The 19,840-nt window shown below is 51.9% G+C and overlaps 1 protein-coding gene across 1 annotated transcript in view; it reads left to right on the top strand.

Moving 5' to 3' along the window:
* The window catches only part of TNPO3 (transportin 3), a 67,410-nt gene that overhangs the window by 29,992 nt on the left and 17,578 nt on the right, over window positions 1-19,840 (top strand). The window contains exons 10-16 of the mRNA XM_015427347.1: window positions 2,728-2,835; window positions 3,788-3,879; window positions 6,284-6,423; window positions 9,183-9,374; window positions 15,615-15,706; window positions 16,908-16,984; window positions 18,904-18,964. Of these exons, the coding sequence (XP_015282833.1) occupies window positions 2,728-2,835; window positions 3,788-3,879; window positions 6,284-6,423; window positions 9,183-9,374; window positions 15,615-15,706; window positions 16,908-16,984; window positions 18,904-18,964 (762 nt within the window). The remainder of the gene's footprint in view (window positions 1-2,727; window positions 2,836-3,787; window positions 3,880-6,283; window positions 6,424-9,182; window positions 9,375-15,614; window positions 15,707-16,907; window positions 16,985-18,903; window positions 18,965-19,840) is intronic.

Below are 19,840 nucleotides of genomic sequence, written 5' to 3'. Positions count from 1 at the left end.
GGTACTGCAGGGATCAGTACTTGGTCCACTGCTTTTTAACTTGTTCACGAAAGGAGTTTGTGAGCCGCTCTGAGACTCCTCCGGGTAGTGAAGGGTGGGGTATAAATCCATTCTCCTTTTCTTCTTCTTCTCTCGTCTTCTACACCGCCCTGAGCCCTTCAGGGGGAGGGCAGTTTAGAAATCATGTCGTCGTCCGTCATCATTGATGGTGATCAGGGCTATTTTTGGGCAGGAACGCACAGGAATGGAGTTCCGGCTGGCTCCTGAGTTGGCCACACCCAGCAGGAACTCATTAGCATAATAGGCCACACCTAACAGCGGACACTCATTAGGATTGGCTACATTAGGGGTGTGTGGCCTAACATGCAAAGAAGTTCCTGCTACAAAAAAAGCCCTGGGTCTGGACAACAAACAAGGTAAACAGAATAAGAAGCAAAAGGTGGGTGTGGCTGGATGAGCACACTTCTGGTAACGTGGGGGTGTGTGGCCTAATATGCCAATAAACTGTGCTATCAGGGGTGTGGCCTAATATGCTAATGAGTTCCTGCTGTTGGGTGTGGCCTGTTATGCTAATGAATTCCTCCTGGCCTTTTTCTACAAAAAAAAGCCCTGATGATGATTATGATAATGATAACGAAATCAGGACTCTTTTTGTAGCAGGAACTCCTTTGCATATTAGGTGACACACCCGTAATGTAGCCAATCCTCCAAGAGCTTACAGTAGCCCCCCCCCCCCCCCCCCCCCGTAAGAAGAGCTCTGTAAGCTCTTGGAGGATTGGCTCCATTAGGGGTGTGTCGCCTAATATGCAAAGGAGTCCCTGCTACGAAAAGAGCCTTGATAATGATGATGATAGAGGTGTGAATCTCCAGGTGGAGCCTATAGCTGATTGTATGGTTGCCAGATCCAGGTTGGGAAACTCCTGGAGATTTGGGGATGGAGCCTGGGGGGGGGGGGGGGGGCCCCAGCGGGGTGCAAATGCTATGCAGCCCACCCTCCAAAGCAGCCTTTGTCTGCAGGGGAACTGACTTCCATAAGTGCAATTCCAGGGGATTCCCACGTCCTACCTGGAGGCTGGCATCCCTCGCTGATCTCCAGATTACAGAGACCGGTTCCCCTGGAGAAAACGGCTGCTCTGGAGGGTGGATTCTGTGGCATTGTGCCCCTCTGAGGTCTCCCCCCTTCCCCAAACCCTCCCTTTCTCAGGTTCCACCCCCCAAATCTCTAGGAATTTCCCAGCCTGCAGTTGGTAACCCTGCCTTGGTTCACATAAGGGGCCTAGAGTTATTTACTTGGATGGGAAAATGTCCTGTTAAATCGCATAAAAAAAGGAGACCCTGCCACAATAATTGCACCAGCATCGGTGAGATCTTTGGCATGCCAAGCCATGACGTGGGCTGTGTCACTGAGCTGTGGCCCCTCCCTTCCTAGCAATCGTCTTGTGCTTCCTGGTTTTTTTTAACTTCCTGTGTGTTGCAATAAAGCCATTCCCTCTGCTGCTTTTTTGTTCCCTCAGCGGTGAATTACAGATTCACTCCTGATGTAACTGAATCAGATCAACACTGTGAAGTTTCTGTGTGGCATGAAAAGGCCTTTTGGTAGTGATGCTAGCTTTTCTCAGGGTACCCTCTGTGATTTTGTGGGGGAAGGGCCATAGCTCAGTGGCAGAGCATCTGCGTGGCATGCAGAAGGTCCCAGGTTCAATCCCCGGCATCTCCAGTTTAAAAGGATCAGGCAGTAGGTGATGGGAAAAACCTCTGCCTGAGACCCTGGAGAGCTGTAAAGAGGGGCTGTGGCTCAGTGGCAGAGCCTGTACTTGACACGCAGAAGGTCCCAGGTTCAATCCCCGGAAGCATCTCCAGTTAAAAAGGACTGGGCAGTAGGTGATGGGAAAGACCTCCTCCTGAGACCCTGGAGAGCAGTAAAGAGGGGCCGTGGCTCAGTGGCAGAGCCTCTGCTTGGCATGCAGAAGGTCCCAGGTTCAATCCCTGGCATCTCCAGTTGAAAAAGGTCCAGGCAGGAGGTGATGGGAAAGACCTCCACCTGAGACCCTGGAGAGCTGCAAAGGGGGGCCGTGGCTCAGTGGCAGAGCCTCTGCCTGGCATGCAGAAGGTCCCAGGTTCAGTCCCCGGCATCTCCAGCTAAAAAGGACCAGGCAGGAGGTGATGGGAAAGGCCTCCGCCTGAGACCCTGGAGAGCCGTAAAGAGGGGCTGTGGTTCAGCGGCAGAGCCTCTGCCTGGCATGCAGAAGGTCCCCGGTTCAGTCCCTGCCATTTCCAGTTAAAAAGGACCAGGCAGCATGTGATGGGAAAGACCTCTGCCTGAGACCCTGGAGAGCAGCTGCCAGTCTGAGTAGACAATATAAATACAAAAATAAAATAAATAAAATAAATAAATACTGACCTTGATGGACCAGTGGTCTGGTTCATGTATCCAAGAGAGAAGACCCAGGAATTGTTATTTTACTTACCACCGCTTTGAGCTTCAGAAGAAGCGGTCCGTAAGGGTGTCTTATTTGATGAAACCACGAGGGATAAATGAGCGCGGTCTTGTCTGTGCGCCCAGAGAGCCGTTGCGGCAAGCCGTGAATAAAACCCAGTTTCCTGGCTTTTTTAATTTATTAGCGAACGGCTGCCCTGTCTCTTTCTGCATGACTTGGCTTAGAACTTGATTTCTTCCCATTCCACACACCACTTTTGTGTCCCGTCCCCCCAAATTTCCTCTTCCAGGAAGGGATTCCCGAGGAGACGGACGACTTCGGAGAGTTCCGGATGAGGGTATCGGACCTGGTGAAGGACTTGATCTTCCTCGTCGGCTCTGTGGAATGTTTTGCCCAGGTGGGGAGACCGTGAAAATGGGGGGGGGGTATTTCCCCCCAGTCTCCTGTGATTCTCATTGTTTCAGATGGCCTGAAATGCAGTCAGTGCTTTACTCCGGTTTGGGGGCAGGCATAGATCCCGAACGGCCGTCGTTCTTCATCCCACCTGCACCTCCAGCCAGTTTGGTGTAGTGGTTAAGTGCGCGGACTCTAATCTGGGAGAACCGGGTTTGATTCCCCTCTCCTCCACTTGCAGCTGCTGGTGTGACCTTGGGTCAGTCACAAGTTCTGTCAGAGCTGTCCTTGAAAAAGAGCAGTTTCTGTCAGAGCTCTCTCAGCCCCGCCTACCTCACAGGGTGTCTGTTGTGGGGAGGGGGAAGGGAAAGGAGTTTGTGAGCCGCTCTGAGACTCCTTCGGGTAGTGAAGGGCGGGGTAGAAAGCCAACCTTCTCCTTCTTCTCCTCTTCATCTTCCTCCTCCTCCTCCTCCTCCTCCTCCTCCTCCTCCTCTTCTTCTTCTTCTTCCCTTGCTTGCACACCTGTGTCAGTGACCTCCCTGTCTTAGAAGAAGAGGAAGAAGAGACTGGGTTTATACCCCGCCCTTCACTACCCGAAGGTGTCTCAGAGCGGCTCACAAACTCCTTTCCATTCCCCTCCCCACCACAGACACCCTGTGAGGTAGGTGGGGCTGAGAGAGCTCCTGAGAGAAACTGCTCTTTTTCAAGAACAGCTCTTATCAGAGGCTGCAAAGCTGCACCGTTCTCTAACCACGCAGACGTTTGTTTCCGGCTCAGCTGCCTCTGCGCTCCCAAACCTTTGAAAGCAAACGCCCTGCTTGCTGTGTGTGACTCCCCGGAGCTGGAGTCTGCCCGGAGACGTGAAAGGGCTCGTCCTGCCTCACTTTCTCCTCTCTCCTTGCTCAGAGCACCTTCCATTCCTCGGCTCAGCATCTCTCGTCTCCTTCTCTCCACAGCTTTATGCAACCCTGAAGGAAGGCAACCCTTCTTGGGAAGTGACGGAAGCGGTGCTCTTCATCATGGCTTCGATAGCCAAGAGCGTGGACCAGTGAGTACCTGGGAGGCCGGAGGCACATATCCACCCTGTGGGCCGTGCCATGGCTGATCACCGCTGGGCCATCGTTGTGCCCTCTTTCTGGAGACTTTTCAGTTTTTCCCAGTGGCGACACTGGTCATTCCAGAGAGCCCTAGACGCATTGCTATGAAATAGTGCATCTATTGTTCGAATTGTGACTGATTTTGCCCACAGATAATGCGCTCTAATGTGTGTGATAATGCGCTGCTGAGGAGCACAGTGCTTCCAGCATTCCAGTGTTTCCCGCGTTACAAAGTTTAGGTCCGTTTTCAAACCGCCTGCTAGCCGTGTTGTGTGCGTATGACAGTTTCTGTGCTGATAATGCATGTTCCTTCTTTTTTTTACTGCAAAAATGGTGTGTTCGGTTTTCGCCTTTCATTTCCCCCTCCCTACCTCTCTGATAGCAAAAACTGTATTATGCCTGTGCTGAGGTGGCATTGGATGCTGCAGTTTGCAGCTCTCTCTCTCCCCCTCTCCCGTAGCTATGACCTCTGCCCCCTTTCTTAAAGGCACCGCCCCACAAGAATTTCTCCTGTAAATGCCTTTTTCCAATCAATTTAAAACTTTTTTTAAAGGTGTCAGCTCCTTTAAGCAGAGTGGGGTGCTGTAGTTGACTAGTTCCCGCACTGAGCAAGGGGGTTGGAGTAGGTGACCTCTAGGATCCCTTCTAGCTCTGTGTCAAGAAACTGGTCTCCTTGAAGAGAGTTTTTCTGCCTAAGCGTTAGCTGTCTTGACTACAGAAGTCATCACTCCCCGCCTGCCGGCTTGTTATCAGAACTGTGGCTTATGCTGGCAGCAGTGATTAACTTGCAGCAGCTGAGGACTGTCCTCTAAAGCAGTTGACAGCTTGCAATTTAGAGATCTGTCCAGGTAACTTCTTCCTTCCTTCCTTCCTTCCTTCCTTCCTTCCTTCCTTCCTTCCTATGGCTTTTCTTTCTGCACCGAGAACTTCAGCCCCACCAGAAAAAAACTTGCCCCACAAGCCACAAGATCCTGGCTACGGGCCTGAGCCTAGTCTTTCCTTGCATAAAACTAAGAGTGGCGTCCTAAACAGGGTAGCTGCGTTGGTCTGCAGTAGAAGAGACCAATAGCCACTTAGAGACCAACAAGAGTTTCCAGGGTATGAGCTTCCGGGAGTCAAAGCTTCATTCGTCAGACAGGGACTTCCACTCCCGCTGGTCTCTCGAAAGCTCGTGCCCAGGTGAAAGAAGGGCGGTTAACTCTGGAAGTGTTCTCAAAACATCTGGTACCGGGAAGCCTGCCAAGAGCTAAGCTTAAGGCGAGTCACGGCCCTTATCAGCTAGCTCTCCAGAAGCGAGGCATGAGGCTGACCTTCAGCAAGGCCAGAAAGGGTCCTGCCGGTGTTCTTCAGCATTTCGCATTGTTCGGGAGACCAGACAAGGAAGCGTAATTACTGACACCGAGACGCACTGAGTGAAGTGATGTTTCTGTGATGTTCCCTGCTGGGCTCAAATTAGAGATTCTTTAATGTGTAAACTGGAGCTGCGGTGGCTCAAGTGGTTAAGACGCTGAACTGCAGGCTTCAAGACCCAAGTGTGCCACATGACGGAGTGAGCTCCCGTCTCTAGTTCCAGCAACTGCCAACCTAGCAGTTCGAAAGCAAGAAATTGCAAGTAGATGAATAGGTACCGCTTCGGTGGGAAGGTCACAGCGTTCCGTGCGCCTTGGTGTCTAGTCATGCCGGCCACATGACCACGGAAACATCTTCGGACAGCGCTGGCTCTTCGGCTTTGAAACGGAGATGAGCACCGCAACCCTAGAGTCGGACTCGACTGGGTTTCGAGCAAGGGAACCTTTACCTTTACCTCTTTAATGTGTAAACTATATGTGAAGTCATTTGGGGTGTAAGGCCTTCTGCCCCTTCCTGGTTATGGCAGAATACGGCTTTGGAATGGCTGAAGTGCGAAGGCACTCAGCCCCTGTATTCCCTGTTTTAAATGCATTGAATCAGATATTCATCTAACTCGTTGGACTCCGACTGTGTGTTTCCAATTGGGCAAGGGGAGCACGGCAGCCACAGGTTTGTGCTTCACCTGCAAATCTTGTTGGTCTTTAAAGTCCCGCTGGACTCGAATCCTGACCCTAAGCAGAGTTACGCCCTTTTAAAGCCATTGGCCTCGGCGGGCTCAGAAAGGGTATGCCTCCAGTTAGGACGGCCCCTGAAAGGCATCTGTACTACTAGATTTCATAAGTACGCCCGAGAGTGCAATTGTACACGTGAACAAAGTTTTAAGTGGTGCGTTTTGTGATGGCAACGCTGTAAAACAACCGAGGAAGTAACTATTGCTGCTTTTGTCGCGGCCTTGGGGCTCTGTTCGTTGACCCGGCGACTAACCGGCTTGCCTCCTGCTCTCAGGGAGAACAATCCGACGCTGGTGGAGGTGCTGGACGGGGTGGTGCGCCTGCCCGAGACGGTACACGTGGCTGTCCGCTACACAAGCATCGAGCTGGTCGGCGAGATGAGCGAAGTGGTGGACAGAAACCCCCACTTCCTTGGTGAGTGGTTACGGGGGACGTGCTCTCCCCCCCGCCCCCCCGTCCCCCAACCTGTGTCTGCTGTTCTGTCTGGCAAGCAAGCCTCTTCCGGATCCGGACTTGGGTCCCTCCAGTCCAGGATCCACGCAGTTGTCAGGTGATAGCAACGCAGGGTTCGATTGGTGGCAATACGAGATGGAGGTTTCAGTCACAACATTAAAGGCTCGCAGCTGATTTACGGCAACCACTGTTCCCTCTAAGCTGAGTTAGTGTGAGCCAGCTCACAGTTTCTTAGCCTCCAGCTCACACATTTGTGTCTCAGCTCAGGAAGGGTGGCTCCAGAGCACTGTTCCCTCTAAGCTGAGTTAGTGTGAGCCAGCTCACCGTTTCTTAGCCTCCGGCTCACACTTTTGTGTCTCAGCTCAGGGAGGGAGGGCTCCAGAGCAGACTAATTTAATGCAGTAGCCAAATCACTGGCTCACAACTTTAATCCCAGCAGCTCCCAGAGCAGAATTTTTGCTCACAAGACTCCACAGCTTAGAGGGAACATTGAGTCGGCAACCCTATAGGGTTGTCAAGGCAAGGGACATTCAGAGGTGGTTTGCCCTTGCCTGCCTCTGTGTGAGCTAACTCACACTAACTCAGCTTAGAGGGAACACTGCCCCCAACCCGTGTCTGCTGTTCTGTCTGGCAAGCAAGCCTCTTCCGGATCCGGACTTGGGTCCCTCCAGTCCAGGATCCACGCAGTTGTCAGTTGATAGCAATGCAGGGTTCGACAGGCGGCAATACGAGATGGAAGTTTCAGTCACAACATTAAAGGGTTGCAGCCGACTTACGGCAACCCTATAGGGTTGTCAAGGCAAGGGACATCCATAGGTGGGTTTGCCCTCGCCTGCCTCTGCGTAGCAACCCTGGACTTCCTCGGCCGTCTTCCATCCAAGCACAGACCACAGCAGGCCCTGCCTAGCTCCCGAGACCTGACGAGACCGGGCTAGGCGGGGCCACCCAGGTCAGGGCTTCTGGCGTTGAGGGGCGTTGAAAAAAGAATGCCACCCCCGTGTGTCGTCTGAGGCGGCACGGTCCTTTTTCAGCCAGGTGCTTAACGGGCTAGAAGATCTTTTTCCAGTCGGTCCTCCACTCCACAAGCCAAGAGACATTCAGAGGTGGTTGGCCATCGCCTGCCTCTGCACAGCAACCCTGGTCTTCCTCTGTGGTCTCCCCTCCAAGGACTGACCAGAGCCATCCTTGCTTAGCTTCCAATGTTTGATTGGGCCAGCCTGGGCCATCCCAGACGTTCAGAGGTGGTTTTGCCCTCGCCTGCCTCTGCGTAGCAACCCTGGCCTTCCTCGGCAGTCTCCCCTCCAAGCACAGACCACGGCAGACCTTGCCTAGCTTCCGAGACCTGACGAGACTGGGCAAGGCTGGGCCACCCAGGTCAGGGCTTCTCGCGTTGAGGGGCGTTGGAAAAAAAGGCCACCCCCGTGTGTCGTCTGAGGCGGCACTGTCCTTTTTCAGCCAGGTGCTTAACGGGCAAGAAGATCTTTTCCAGTCAGTCCGCCACTCCATTGGCTGCTGGCAGATTGTTTCTGGCTCTGTGAGGAAAGGCTGGAGGGACTCGGGGAGGTTCAGTCTGGAGAAGAGGAGGCTGAGGGGCAGACGGGACGGGATGGCTCTCTGGAAGTCTTCGAAGGTCTGTGTCCCTTAGAGGAGGGCAGGGAGCTGTTCCTGTTGGCAGCCGAGGAGAGGGCTCCCAAGAATGGGGTTAAATGAAGGGCGGGAAGGGCTTAGGGAATCTGGTGGGCTTTTTCCCAGGTTAATTTTTAAATGGTAGTTTGTTAAAACACTTTAGTGATATTCTTAGACGGTGAGCTCCAACGCTCCCTCTAAACTGTGGAGTCCTGAGAGCAAAAGTTGTGCTTTGTGAGCTACTGGGCATTAAAGTTGTGAGCAGGTGATCTGGCTGCTGCATAAATCACTTCGCTCTGGAGCCGTCCCTTCCTGAGCCGAGACAAAAATGTGTGAGCTGGAGGCTAGAAAACTGCGAGCTAGCTCACACTGACTCAGCTTAGAGGGAACACTGGTGAGCTCCCCCTCCTCCCTGGGCGTCCTGAAGCAGCGGCTGGACAAACCCTTGTCAGGGATCAGGGGTGTCGGACTCATTTGTTACGAGGGCCAGATCTGACATACATGAGGCCTCGTTGGGCCGGGCCACGTGTGGCCTAAAATGTAATGCCAGGTACCGGAGATATAAACTTTATAAAGGACGCAAACACAAAGGGTTTCTTTTTACTTAAAATAAAAACATGCCTGAAACATTAGCACTCTTGCAATATTTTGTTCATTTAACTGTGTCTGATAACTGACACCTCTTGCTCTGAATTATTGCACCAAAATGTCCGTGCGGTTGCAGTCTTGAGTATGCTGTTCAGGTGTGTATGCGTAAGCTGCAAACCTACGATGACGCAGCAGCAGCAGAACTGGAAGAAGAAGCAGAAGACAGCCAGTTCCACGGCGGGCCTGATAGACGCCCTCCGGGGGCCTGATCCGGCCCCCGGGCCGCATGTTTGACACCCCTGCTCTAGGCTGATCCTGCATCGCGCATGGGCTGGACTAGATGGCCTGTGTGGCCCCTTCCAACTCTGTGTGATTCTATGATTCTTTGGCTTGGCGAGGCGTGATTCCTCCTAAAGCCCCTTTTCTCCTAACAGTCGACGCAAGGAAGAAAGTGATTCCCCCCCAGTTAACCGCTTCCTTCCTGGTTCCTCCCCCCCCAAAAAAAGATCCGGTGCTGGGCTTTTTGATGAAGGGCCTCTGTGAGAAGCAGCTGGCCTCGGTCGCCGCCAAAGCCATCCACAACATCTGCTCCGTGTGCCGGGACCACATGGCCCAGCACTTCAGCGGCCTGCTGGAAATCGCCCGGTCCCTGGACTCCTTCATGCTGTCGCCGGAGGCAGCCGTCGGGCTCCTTAAAGGTACGCGCCCTTTATTTATTTATTTAGATTTCTTAACCGCCCTTCCCCGCTTACGCTCAGGGGCTCAGGGCGGTCTACAACAACATAAAATTCAGCACAATTTAAAAACCAATTAAAACGTAGAGCGTTAGAAGAGTATGGGCTTTTGCCCTGCAAAATTGGTTAGAAAGTTTCTGGTGTCATTCCGTGGACTACAGAGCCTGCCCCACCAATTTATTTATTTATGTTTCTGTAGTCGCCTTTCTCCCAGGGACGCCAGGCAGATTACGCAGAGCGAGTCAGTGCAGTCACAAAAATAATGGGACGTTCAGTTAACCAAACGCATTAGGATCATAGAAGTCTGGAACCCCCAGACAGAACCGAAGCAGAGCCATGAGTGTTCAGACACGAGACGTGAAGCGGTACAGAAATGACACAAATAGGGCCCTACTTACAGTAAGCGATGCACAGCGATGCAGGGCCACAGTCCCTAATCATTTACCCAAGCAGGTCTGTAAAACCATTCTGTGCAGGGCTTTGAACGGGGAATCTCATGACCAGAAGGAACTCAGGTATTCCATTCAGATTCATCAATAGCAGGAAGGGGTTTCTCCCAGCCTGGATTGCGCATTCTACCCTTTTCATGACTTTTGCAACTGCTTTGCACTTACCTGGCCCTTTCTGTATCCTCTCGCCCCCTCTCCCCTTACCGCCTGTATATCTCTGGCCAGTTTCTTCATTCCCTCCATGCATCTGACAAAGAGAGCGGCGTTTCTTGAACGCCTACGCTACAATAAAGTTTGTTAGTCTTAAAGGTGCTACTGGGCTTTTTACTATTCTGTGCAGTGTAACCCTATTAGGTAAAAGGTAAAGGTTTCCCTTGCTCGAAAGCCAGTCGAATCCGACTCTAGGGATGCGGTGCTCATCTCCGTTTCCAAGCCGAAGAGCCAGCACTGTCCAGAGACGTTTCCGTGGTCACGTGGCTGGCATGGCTGGATGCCAGGGTGCACGGAACGCTGCTGCCTTCCCACCGAAGCGGTACCTATTTACTTGGAATTTCTTGCTTTCAAACTGCTAGGTTGGCAGGAGCTGGGGCCAGAGACGGGAGCTCACTCCGTCATGCGGCACTCGGGTCTCAAACTGCTGAACTACCGACCTTCCAGTCTGCAGTTCAGCGTCTTAACCCCTTGAGCCACCGCAGCCCATATGTAACCAGTGCAGTCAGTGAAAGATCTGCAGGATGGGAGTCATGTGATGTGCTCCGTCTAGCACCTGATAATAGCCCAGCTGTGGTACCTTCTGATAAGAATATAAGAACATAAGAGAAGCCAATGTTGGATCAGGCCAATGGCCCATCCACTCCAACACTCTGTCACACAGTGGCCAAAAACACCAGGGGCCGTCAGGAGGTCCACCGGTGGGGCCGGGATCTTTAAGACACTCAGGGTTGGGGTTTTACGGCTCAACAGCACAGCGACCGCCTGGCATGCGGAAGGGCCCAGCTACGATCCCCAGCGTCTTCTGTTAAGTAAAACTTGGGCAGGAGGTGACCAGGGGGACCTCTGCCTGAGACCCCGGGGAGCCCCTCTGCCAGCCAGAGGAGACGGGACCGGCCTGGGTAGACCGAAGGGTGTGACTCGGTAGAGGCAGCACCCCCACCTTCAAGCCTTTCTGCTGCGGAAGGCAGGACACAGCTGGTGTTGCCCTCCTCCAGGTGGGTGTAGCAACCCGAGCGGCAGTGTTCAGGAGAGCCAGTTTGGTGTCGTGGTTAAGTGTGCGGACTCTACTCTGGGAGAACCGGGTTTGATTCCCCACTCCTCCACTGGCACCTGCTGCTGGGACCTTGGGTCAGTCACAAGCTCTGGCACAGCTGTCCTTGAAAAAGAGCAGTTTGTGTCAGAGCTCTCTCAGCCCCACCCACCTCACAGGGTGTCTGTTGTGGGGAGGGGAAGGGAAAGGAGTTTGTCAGCCGCTCTGAGACTCCCAAGTGAAGGGCGGGGGATTAAATCCAGTCTCTTCTTCTTCTACAAGTAACGGATAAATACACACTGCAAGAAACTATTGTAAATTAACGTGTTCTGTTTATAACTAGAGATGTAAAATTTCCGGAAATTTTGAAGCTTGGAAAAAAACTCCATTTTTCCCCCTGGTTTTTTTGGAGGGGAAATGGAAATTTTCGGAAAAATGGTGGGAAAATGCTACATTAGCACTTCTTTTTTCTTCTCCAGATCGAAAGTCATTCTGTTACTTTAGGAACATAAAATATGACTATGGACATTTTCACTTGGCATGAAATTATCACAACTAGCATATTAAAAATATAGTGCATCCAAACAATTCTTACAAACAGAATACCTACCCACATGCAAAAACAAAACTGAAACCTTTTTCTTTTCTTGTGACAACAGCACCTCCTAAAGGAAGAAATGCATCTTCTTGCATTGGAGAGTGCAGTTGGTAACCTAGGACTTGCTTGTCCTCCGTGTCCTCAGAAATCAGATCAATCTGAGACCATACGTATTTTTTAGAAATGATTTGGAAAATATTTGAACCCCTTGTCTCAAAATATTTTATTCGTCATGTTAAAATAAAATGTTCCATAATCAATTTCCCCCCCTTTTCTTTTTTCAATTTTTCCAGTTTTTCGGAAAAAAACAAAAAAGGCTTCAGGAAAAAACTGGGGGGGATGGGAGTCGGGACGGGTTTTTTCCCGGGTTTTTTCCAGGCCTTCACATCTCTTATTTATAACTATCATTCCCGAATTTTTCCGGTTTTTTCCCCCACGCCTTCACATCTCTATTTATAACTATCATTCTATAAAGTGCATAGCGTGCTATTATAACATCCTTGTCAGGTACATATATTCAGTCCATTCAGTTTAACAATATCTGGTAGTTGTTAAACTGAACAAACCGAATGTTATTGTTAAACGGAACGATAAGTTATAAACAGAACACGTCCATTTACAATAGTTTCTTGCAGTGTATAAGTCGTTACTCGATCCTCCAGGTGGGGTCTGGAGGTCTCCCGGAATGACAGCTGATCTCCAAATGACAGTTCCCCCCCCCCCCCCGGAGAAAACGGCTGCTTGGGAGGGTGGACTCTGTGGCCTTTCATCCTGCTGAGGTCCCGCCCCTTCTCCGAGCCCCGCCCTCCCCAGGCCCCACGCCCAGTTGCGCAGATGTTTCCGCACCCAGAACAGGCAGCCCTGTCCGCCGCCGGACCTTTGGAGAGCCCTTTTGTTCCTGTAGTGGGAATCACATGCCAGGCAGAGGGCGTGCTCAGACTCAACAGCGTTCCTTTATTAAGGTTCAGGAAGGTGCTCAGGTCATCATTCGACACTGTCTGCGTCAGGAATGGGGGGGGTGTTAGGCGGGAACCCAAACAGTTCTACTCAGTTCATACAGGTCCCCCCTGATAGGTATGAGCCAATAAGCGAAAGCAAGCAAGTGCGCTCAGGAAAATGGCCTGAAGCTCCAGCGGTGCGGCCGAGCAAGTCTCCAAGGCCACAGCAGAGATAACGGGAAACCTGAAGCGCATTCCAGCAGGGGGAACACAGCAACCCCATGGCGGCATTAGCCCACACAGTTACGTGCTTGAGCGTAGGGGAACAGTAATCCCCCTTGAGAGGCCAAAGGGCGGGACTCGGCAGAGGCAGCCTCCCCACATTCAAGCCTCGATCCTCCGGAAGGGAGGCCGCAGCTGGTAGCCAGACCTTTACTGGGCCGTTTTGTTCCTTCAGTGGGATCAGACGGAAAAGCCTCTGCTAGGCAGAAGTCCTTCCGGGTGAGTGTTGAGAGACAACTTCCCTTTGCCGATGCCTGCCGGACGAGCCCTGTGGGGACATGGAGACAGGTCCCCCGCCCCCCACAGTACATGAACATGGCCACGCGTGGCACTCTAGGAGGCGCTCTCGGCTTACAGGGGAGAGGCTGGTAGGCAGTGTCGGGGTTGGAGCGTCCCACCAGGGTGGGCTGGGGAGCACCATCCTGGAGGATTGTGTGGCACTCTGCACCCATCCTTCCTTCCCTCTCAGAGACATAAGAGGCTCTGTGAGTTCGCGTTCAGAGTGATCACGTGTCCTGCTGACGCAGTTTTAAGCAGGCTGCCACGGGACGGCAGAAGGCGGAAAGCCGGCTGCGCGGGAGGACGACGTCTCCAGTTGAGAGCCAGTTTGGTACAGTGGTTAAGTGCGCAGACTCTAATCTGGGAGAACCGGGTTTGATTCCCCACTCCTCCACTTGCAGCCGCTGGATGACCTTGGGCAAGCCGTAGTTCTGTCAGAGAGCTGTCCTTGAAAGGGCAGTCCTCCAGAGAGCTCTCTCAGCCCCGCCTACCTCACAGGCAGTGTTCCCTCTAAGCTGAGCCAGTGTGAGCTAGCTCACAGTTTTTTAGCCTCCAGCTCACACATTTTTGTCTCAGCTCAGGAAGGATGGGGCTCCAGAGCAAACTCATTCATGCAATACCCAAATCGCTCGCTCACAACTTTAATGCTAGGTGCTCACAAAGTAGAATTCTTGTTCACAAGACTCCACAGCTTAGAGGGAACATTGACGGTGACTGCAGCCACAAGTCTCCACAGCTTAGAGGGAACATGGGTGTCTGTTGTGGGGAGGGGAAAGGAAAGGAGTTTGTAAGCCGCTCTGAGACTCCCGAGTGAAGGGTGGGGTATACATCCAATCTCTTCTTCTTCCTCTTCTTCTTCTGTGGACCTTCTTTGGCCTGGACACCAGGGAGCTGCTGGCTGCTTGGAGAGCCAGTCAGCTATGGTCCAGGATCGACCATTATTGGTATTCTTTACATAAGGGCCTTTCTGCCCTTATAAGGGGTGCCGGGGAGGCTGACAATTTAAAGCATACCTGATAAACTCACTTTGTGTGTGTGTGTGTGTGTGAGTGCCATCAGGTCACGCCTGATTCTGTGGTGTTCCCTAAGCAAGAGACTAGCAGAGGTGGTTTTGCCATTTCCTACCCTCCGCGTGGTTTTGCCATTTCCTACCCTGGACTTCCTTGGTGGTCTCCCATCCAAGGACGAGCCAGGGCCGACCCTGCTTAGCTTCTGAGATCTGATGAGATCTGGCTATCCTGGATGAGCCAGGTTAGGGCAAAAAGGAAGAAAATGACATTATGAATCCTAGAAAGTTAGCGTTGGAAGGGGTCTTGCAGGTCATCTAGTCCAGCCCCCTGCCCTCTGCAGGAGCAGAGCCGAAAGACAGCCCTACAACATACCCGAAAGTTGGCCGTCCAGCCTTCTGGGATACTATATTGAAAACCACTCATTAGGGGAGAGTAAGGGGCTGTCATCCACTCTTAAAGCGTAGCTCTGAGTTGCTTGAGATGGAGTTCCTTAAGGAAGGTAGCTGTATAAATTAGAAGAAGAAGAAGAGAAGAAGAGATTGGATTTCTACCCCACCCTTCACTACCCGAAGGAGTCACAGAGTGGCTGACAAACTTCTTTTCCCGCCCCCTCCCCACAACAGACACCCTGTGAGGCAGGTGAGGCTGGGAGAGCTCTTGACAGAAACTGCCCTTGAGAGAACAGCTCTGACAGAGCTACGGCTTGCCCAAGGTCATCTAGCAGCTGTGAGTGGAGGAGTGAGGAATCAAACCCGGTTCTCCCAGATTAGAGTCCGCGCACTTAACCACTACATCAAGCTGGGTAAGGGTAAGGGGGTGGCATAAAGGGAACTGCGGGGGGTTCTGGGCTCACTTTGATATTTGAAGGAGGGTCCAGCCCCCTGCACTCTGCAGGAGCATAGCCGAAAGACAGCCCTACATACCCACAACATACCCGGAAGATTTAATGGTTTGCATACAAACCATTAAAATCAACCCGTCTCCCAGGCATGTCACAAAAACCATTTTAGAAAGAGTTCAAAAACAGAACGAAGATACATACAAAACAGTTAAAATGCATACCACCACCACCCCAAAAAAATCACATTGGTTAGGAAGGAGGGACCATTGGGGGAGTGCCAAGCGAAGACAGGAACAGAAAGGGACGGGCGAATCTCCCCCCGGGGAAACAAGTCCTTTGGAGATGACCGTAACGGTCAGGCAGGTCAGCCCGGGTTGGCTGGGGACACCGCTTGGGGTGTCTCTCGCTTCAGTCCCTGGATCTCAGATAGCAGAGCTGGGAAAAACCCCAGGCCTGAGACCGTGGAGGGCTGCCGTTGGTTAGGGTGGAGTGTCGTCAGCCGTAATGGGCCTCCTGAAAGGTGTTTCCCCCCCCCCTGTGATTTTTGTGTGTCTCGGCATGCAGGAACGGCGTTGGTGCTGGCTAGGCTTCCCCTGGAGAAGATCTCGGCGTGTCTCAGTGAACTTTGTGCCGTTCAGGTGATGGCGCTGAAAAAGGTATGCTGGTAACTTAGTGTGACTCTGGCTTTCTTAACCTAGGGAGGGAGCATTTCCCTGGAGGGAAATTTAGGATATAAATGATGATGAGAAGACTCAAAGAACAACCCCCAGTATTGGGGACAGGAGCCCGTGTTTTGACTTCTGTGAACACCAAGAGCGCCTTTATTGTCCGCTAAGGGCAGAACTTCGATGTGCCCGAGAATTCCAAGCCGCCACTGAAAATGGAAGCTCCCGTTTGAATCCTCTGTGTAGCGTGAAGCTCAGCTGAGCATAATCATTACAGTGGCGCCTTCCCCCACCTCCACTCGCCTGCCTCTTCTGGTGGGAGCTGGGCAGGGGAGCACACCTGGGTGTGGGGTCAGAACTCGGGATGAATATAGGCGGGTCGGATACGGGAATAAGAAAAAGAAGAGGATACAATCTGGATTTGTATTAAGTCTAATTTGTCGGTTACAGGGGTCATTTGGTAGAAAAAGAGGTGCAGGGGCTCATTAGCACAACTCATTAGCATAGCTCATTTGCATAGGCCACACCCCCTGACATCACCGGAAGTGTGTCAGAAGGCAACACCCACCGCTCAGGCTCCACTGGGCTGTTTTGGATTGCTAGCTATTGGGGGGAGGGGAGAGAACGTGCAGATCTGTCCTCGCAGAGGAGTGGAGAGGTCTTCGCTGAGGGGGGGGGGGGGGGGGGGGCTCTGCAACTTACCTGGCTGCTTCTTCTTGCTCCTCGTGACGCGACTGAGGGCTGCTGGGAGCAGGGGGCGGGGCTTGTTGCATGTGCCCGCCCCCTGGGCTCCTTACTGTCGGAGCTCTGCTCCGGCGCGCTCCGGCAGGAAATGGCCCCTGGTCGGTTATATAGATGAAATGTGACCTCAGGTTGTGTTTAGATTACGAAACAGGGTATAAATACATATTGCATGAAATAGTCCTATGAAATACATACTCTACAAAATAAAAATATGATTCCACAGGACTCGGGGTGGGTTGAGCATAACGTCCTGTAGGATGAGTGAAGCTTGTGGCTCAGGGCCCCGTTTTCAGCAGCAGCCCCGCGTCCTCCGTAGTTCCACCTTAAGTGATGACCAGCCCAAAGAGTCCGAGGCCAAGCCGAATGTTGAGAAGCCCGACTCCTGGCTGCCTGGTGTCGGGTTTCCTCGGGCCCTTCTCTACCCTCTGTCTCCCTTCTCTTTCCCCAGCTGCTCTCTCAGGAGCCGAGCAACGGCCTCTCCTCAGACCCCACTGTGCCCCTCGATCGCCTTGCTGTTATATTTAGGTAAGGAGCTACTCGGTCTCGCTCGGTGAGAATCCTGATGGGCTTGCAGGGCTGGTGGACTGCTTCAATACGTTTGTCCAGAACCTGAAACTCCAGGATCAGAGGGAACAGTGGAAACCTGTGGTGGTGGTGGTGTGTGTGTGGGGGAATCGCACCAACGTGGCTGTTGGATTAATGTCCTAATACAGCAATTCACAAAACCAAACAAGGACCCACGATAAGTAGGAAAACCAACATACAACAAGTACCGTGCACAGATGATTATAACATATCATAAATAACTGTATATTTTTTTGAAAAATATTTTACAGTAGTTTTTACATATATAATTAATCATCTTAATCACAATTCACAATAAAAGAGATATCAAAAATATCAAATATCATCTCCAAGAATCTCAAAAGCTATTGTACAACCATATAATTAATAATAGTCCTCCTCTGTTAAATAAAAGTTTCCAAAAGGGAGGACTCCTTAAAGTCTCTTTATAACATATGCTCTGTCTTCCTCCAACAGAGGTCCAGATATCCTTCTGTTTCAGAATCTCCCTCAGGGAGTTCAACGACAATTTTCAGCACAAGGTTGCCACATAACCAAAGTTTTAATCCAAAATTCTCTTTCAATGAACGCTGCAAAACATTTTTTTTGATGAGCTACAAGCCTCCTCCAAAGTGAAAAGCACGTTTTGATATCTCTTATATTGTGAATTGTGATTAAGATAATTAATTATATATGTAGAAATTATTGTAAAAATATTTTTCAAAAAATATATAATTATTTATGATACGTTATAATCATCTGTGCACGGTACTTGTTGTATGTTGGATTAATGTCCTAGGCATGCCTGCCTCGTCTCCCTTGGCTTCCCGCTCTCAGTTCCGCACGCACAGGCGGATGCGGGAGGAAACGGAGGATTCTTTAACAGGGGTTTTCCACTCCCTAGGATTCTGTGGTGGGAGCCCTGGTGGTTAAGCCAGTATAGAATCGGAATGTTTGCAGTGGTTTTTGCCCTTCTGACGCTGGTGTTGGTTGAACCCTGGGCACCCTCTCCTCTTTGCTTAGCTGATTCCTCCTGGGGTCTTTGATGAGCACAGGAAGCTCCCTTCAACTGAACCAGACCCTCGGTCCATCAAAGTCAGTACCGTCTACTCAGACTGGCAGCCACTCTCCAGGTTCTCAGGCCAAGGACCCTCAAATCACCTCCGGCCTGGTCCTTTTAACTGGAGATGCCGGGGATTGAACTGGGGACCTTCTGCATGCCAAGCAGATGCTCTACCACTGAGCCACGGCCCCTCTTTACAGCTCTCCAGGGTCTCAGGTGGAGGTCTTTCCCGTCACCTCCTGCCTGGTCCTTTTTAACCGGAGATGGCTGGGTTCCCTGAGTCTTGCCCCATCTCTTGACCTTGCACGTCCTTCTCAGGCTTTGTCCTTCTCCCCCCACCACCACCCCTGTCCCTGGAACGACAGACAGTGAATTTTTGTCGCTTGGGGAGAGATAAAACGTACCCTGGTTCAGATGTAGCCAGTCCACATCTTGGCTTGTCCCTTGGTTTCTCATCGTCTGAGTGTGTGACCTGGGGCTGTGTTCTTAAGTATGGCCTTTGGGGTGATGATAGGTATAGTTTGGGGTTGAAGGAGAGGCGTGCGTCTGCCGAACCCTGGCCAAACAGTTCATTTGGAGTTGGAGAGGTGTGCGTCTGCCGAACCCTGGCCAAACAGTTCTCTGGGCCGCTCTCTGGCCCTAGGAACAGTGGCTCTGCTCTCCTCCCTGGTCAGTGTGGAGTCGGAACACCAGGCGGACACAGGGGCCACGTGAAGGTGGGCATCTGACGCTCACGGCTGCACCCATTCCCTTCTTCCACGCCAGGCCTGATGCAAATGGCTTTTTGACCCCATCTCTCCCTCTCGTCTTTCCTCAGGCATACCAACCCCATTGTAGAAAATGGGCAGACACATCCGTGCCAAAAAGTCATCCAGGAGGTGAGGGGGTATGGGGTGGGAGGTTTGCCATTTGGCACCGCCTAGACGGAGACCTCCTAGGTCTCTCGAGGTCAGTCTCGTCGTCTCTGTCTCGCAGCTACTCTGGCAGAGGAAGGCCTTCCCCTGGGGTCCACTATCCGGGAGTCTTTCCCTGGAGATGCCCGCAATTGCGCCTGGGCCCTTCTGCATGCAAAGGTGGTGCTTGGCAGGGACTTGGCTCCCTAACCCCAGTCATCGGTGGGCACCTCTGTCCATGTGCCTGCTCCCTTTGCCTGCGGCACAATGCGGGGTGGTTTGTGGCAATAGATGGTCACGGGGCACGGCAGGTGAGGGCATCTCACTGAACCCACAGCCTCTCTGCCTCTCCCGTTCTATCCCTCACCCTGCTTCTGAAAATGGGATTAAATAAAATACAGAACAGCTTTAAAGTACCACAATCGCGTGACTCCTTCTCACAAGACCACTGCCTTCGTTTTTGGGTCGCCTAGGGTATCTCGTCTGGGGCTGTGTTCTGAAGTATGGCCTAAGCGACCCAAAACAGCACGTGAAATCTCATAAGTTAGTCTCTCTAGACCTTGGTATTTTATTTAATCCCTCCTTGTAAAAAAGCTTTCAGATGCTTTCCCAAAGCTGGGTTTGCAAAGGTACATGGCCCCATTGTGCGGATTGGTTGATCCACATGGTGGGACTGTATTGCGTGGTGATTTCACACGTCGTGCGCTTAGAAGTGGAAGTGAGCCCCTTTTCCTGACCCCTCGTTTGGAAACCTCTGGTCAACGGGGACCAGATCGTTTCCAGAGCTCTCATTTCACCCACAGGGTTCCTCTTGCTACGTCTGGCTTTGCAGTCCTCTGCTCTCCAGCATTGCCTATGGGG

The sequence above is a fragment of the Gekko japonicus genome, unplaced genomic scaffold, assembly GCF_001447785.1.
Source record: "Gekko japonicus isolate JY-2015 unplaced genomic scaffold, Gekko_japonicus_V1.1 scaffold1899, whole genome shotgun sequence".
NCBI classification, from domain to species: domain Eukaryota; kingdom Metazoa; phylum Chordata; class Lepidosauria; order Squamata; family Gekkonidae; genus Gekko; species Gekko japonicus.
Note: the sequence above shows the minus strand (reverse complement) of the source record. Positions and strands in the feature narration are given on the sequence as shown.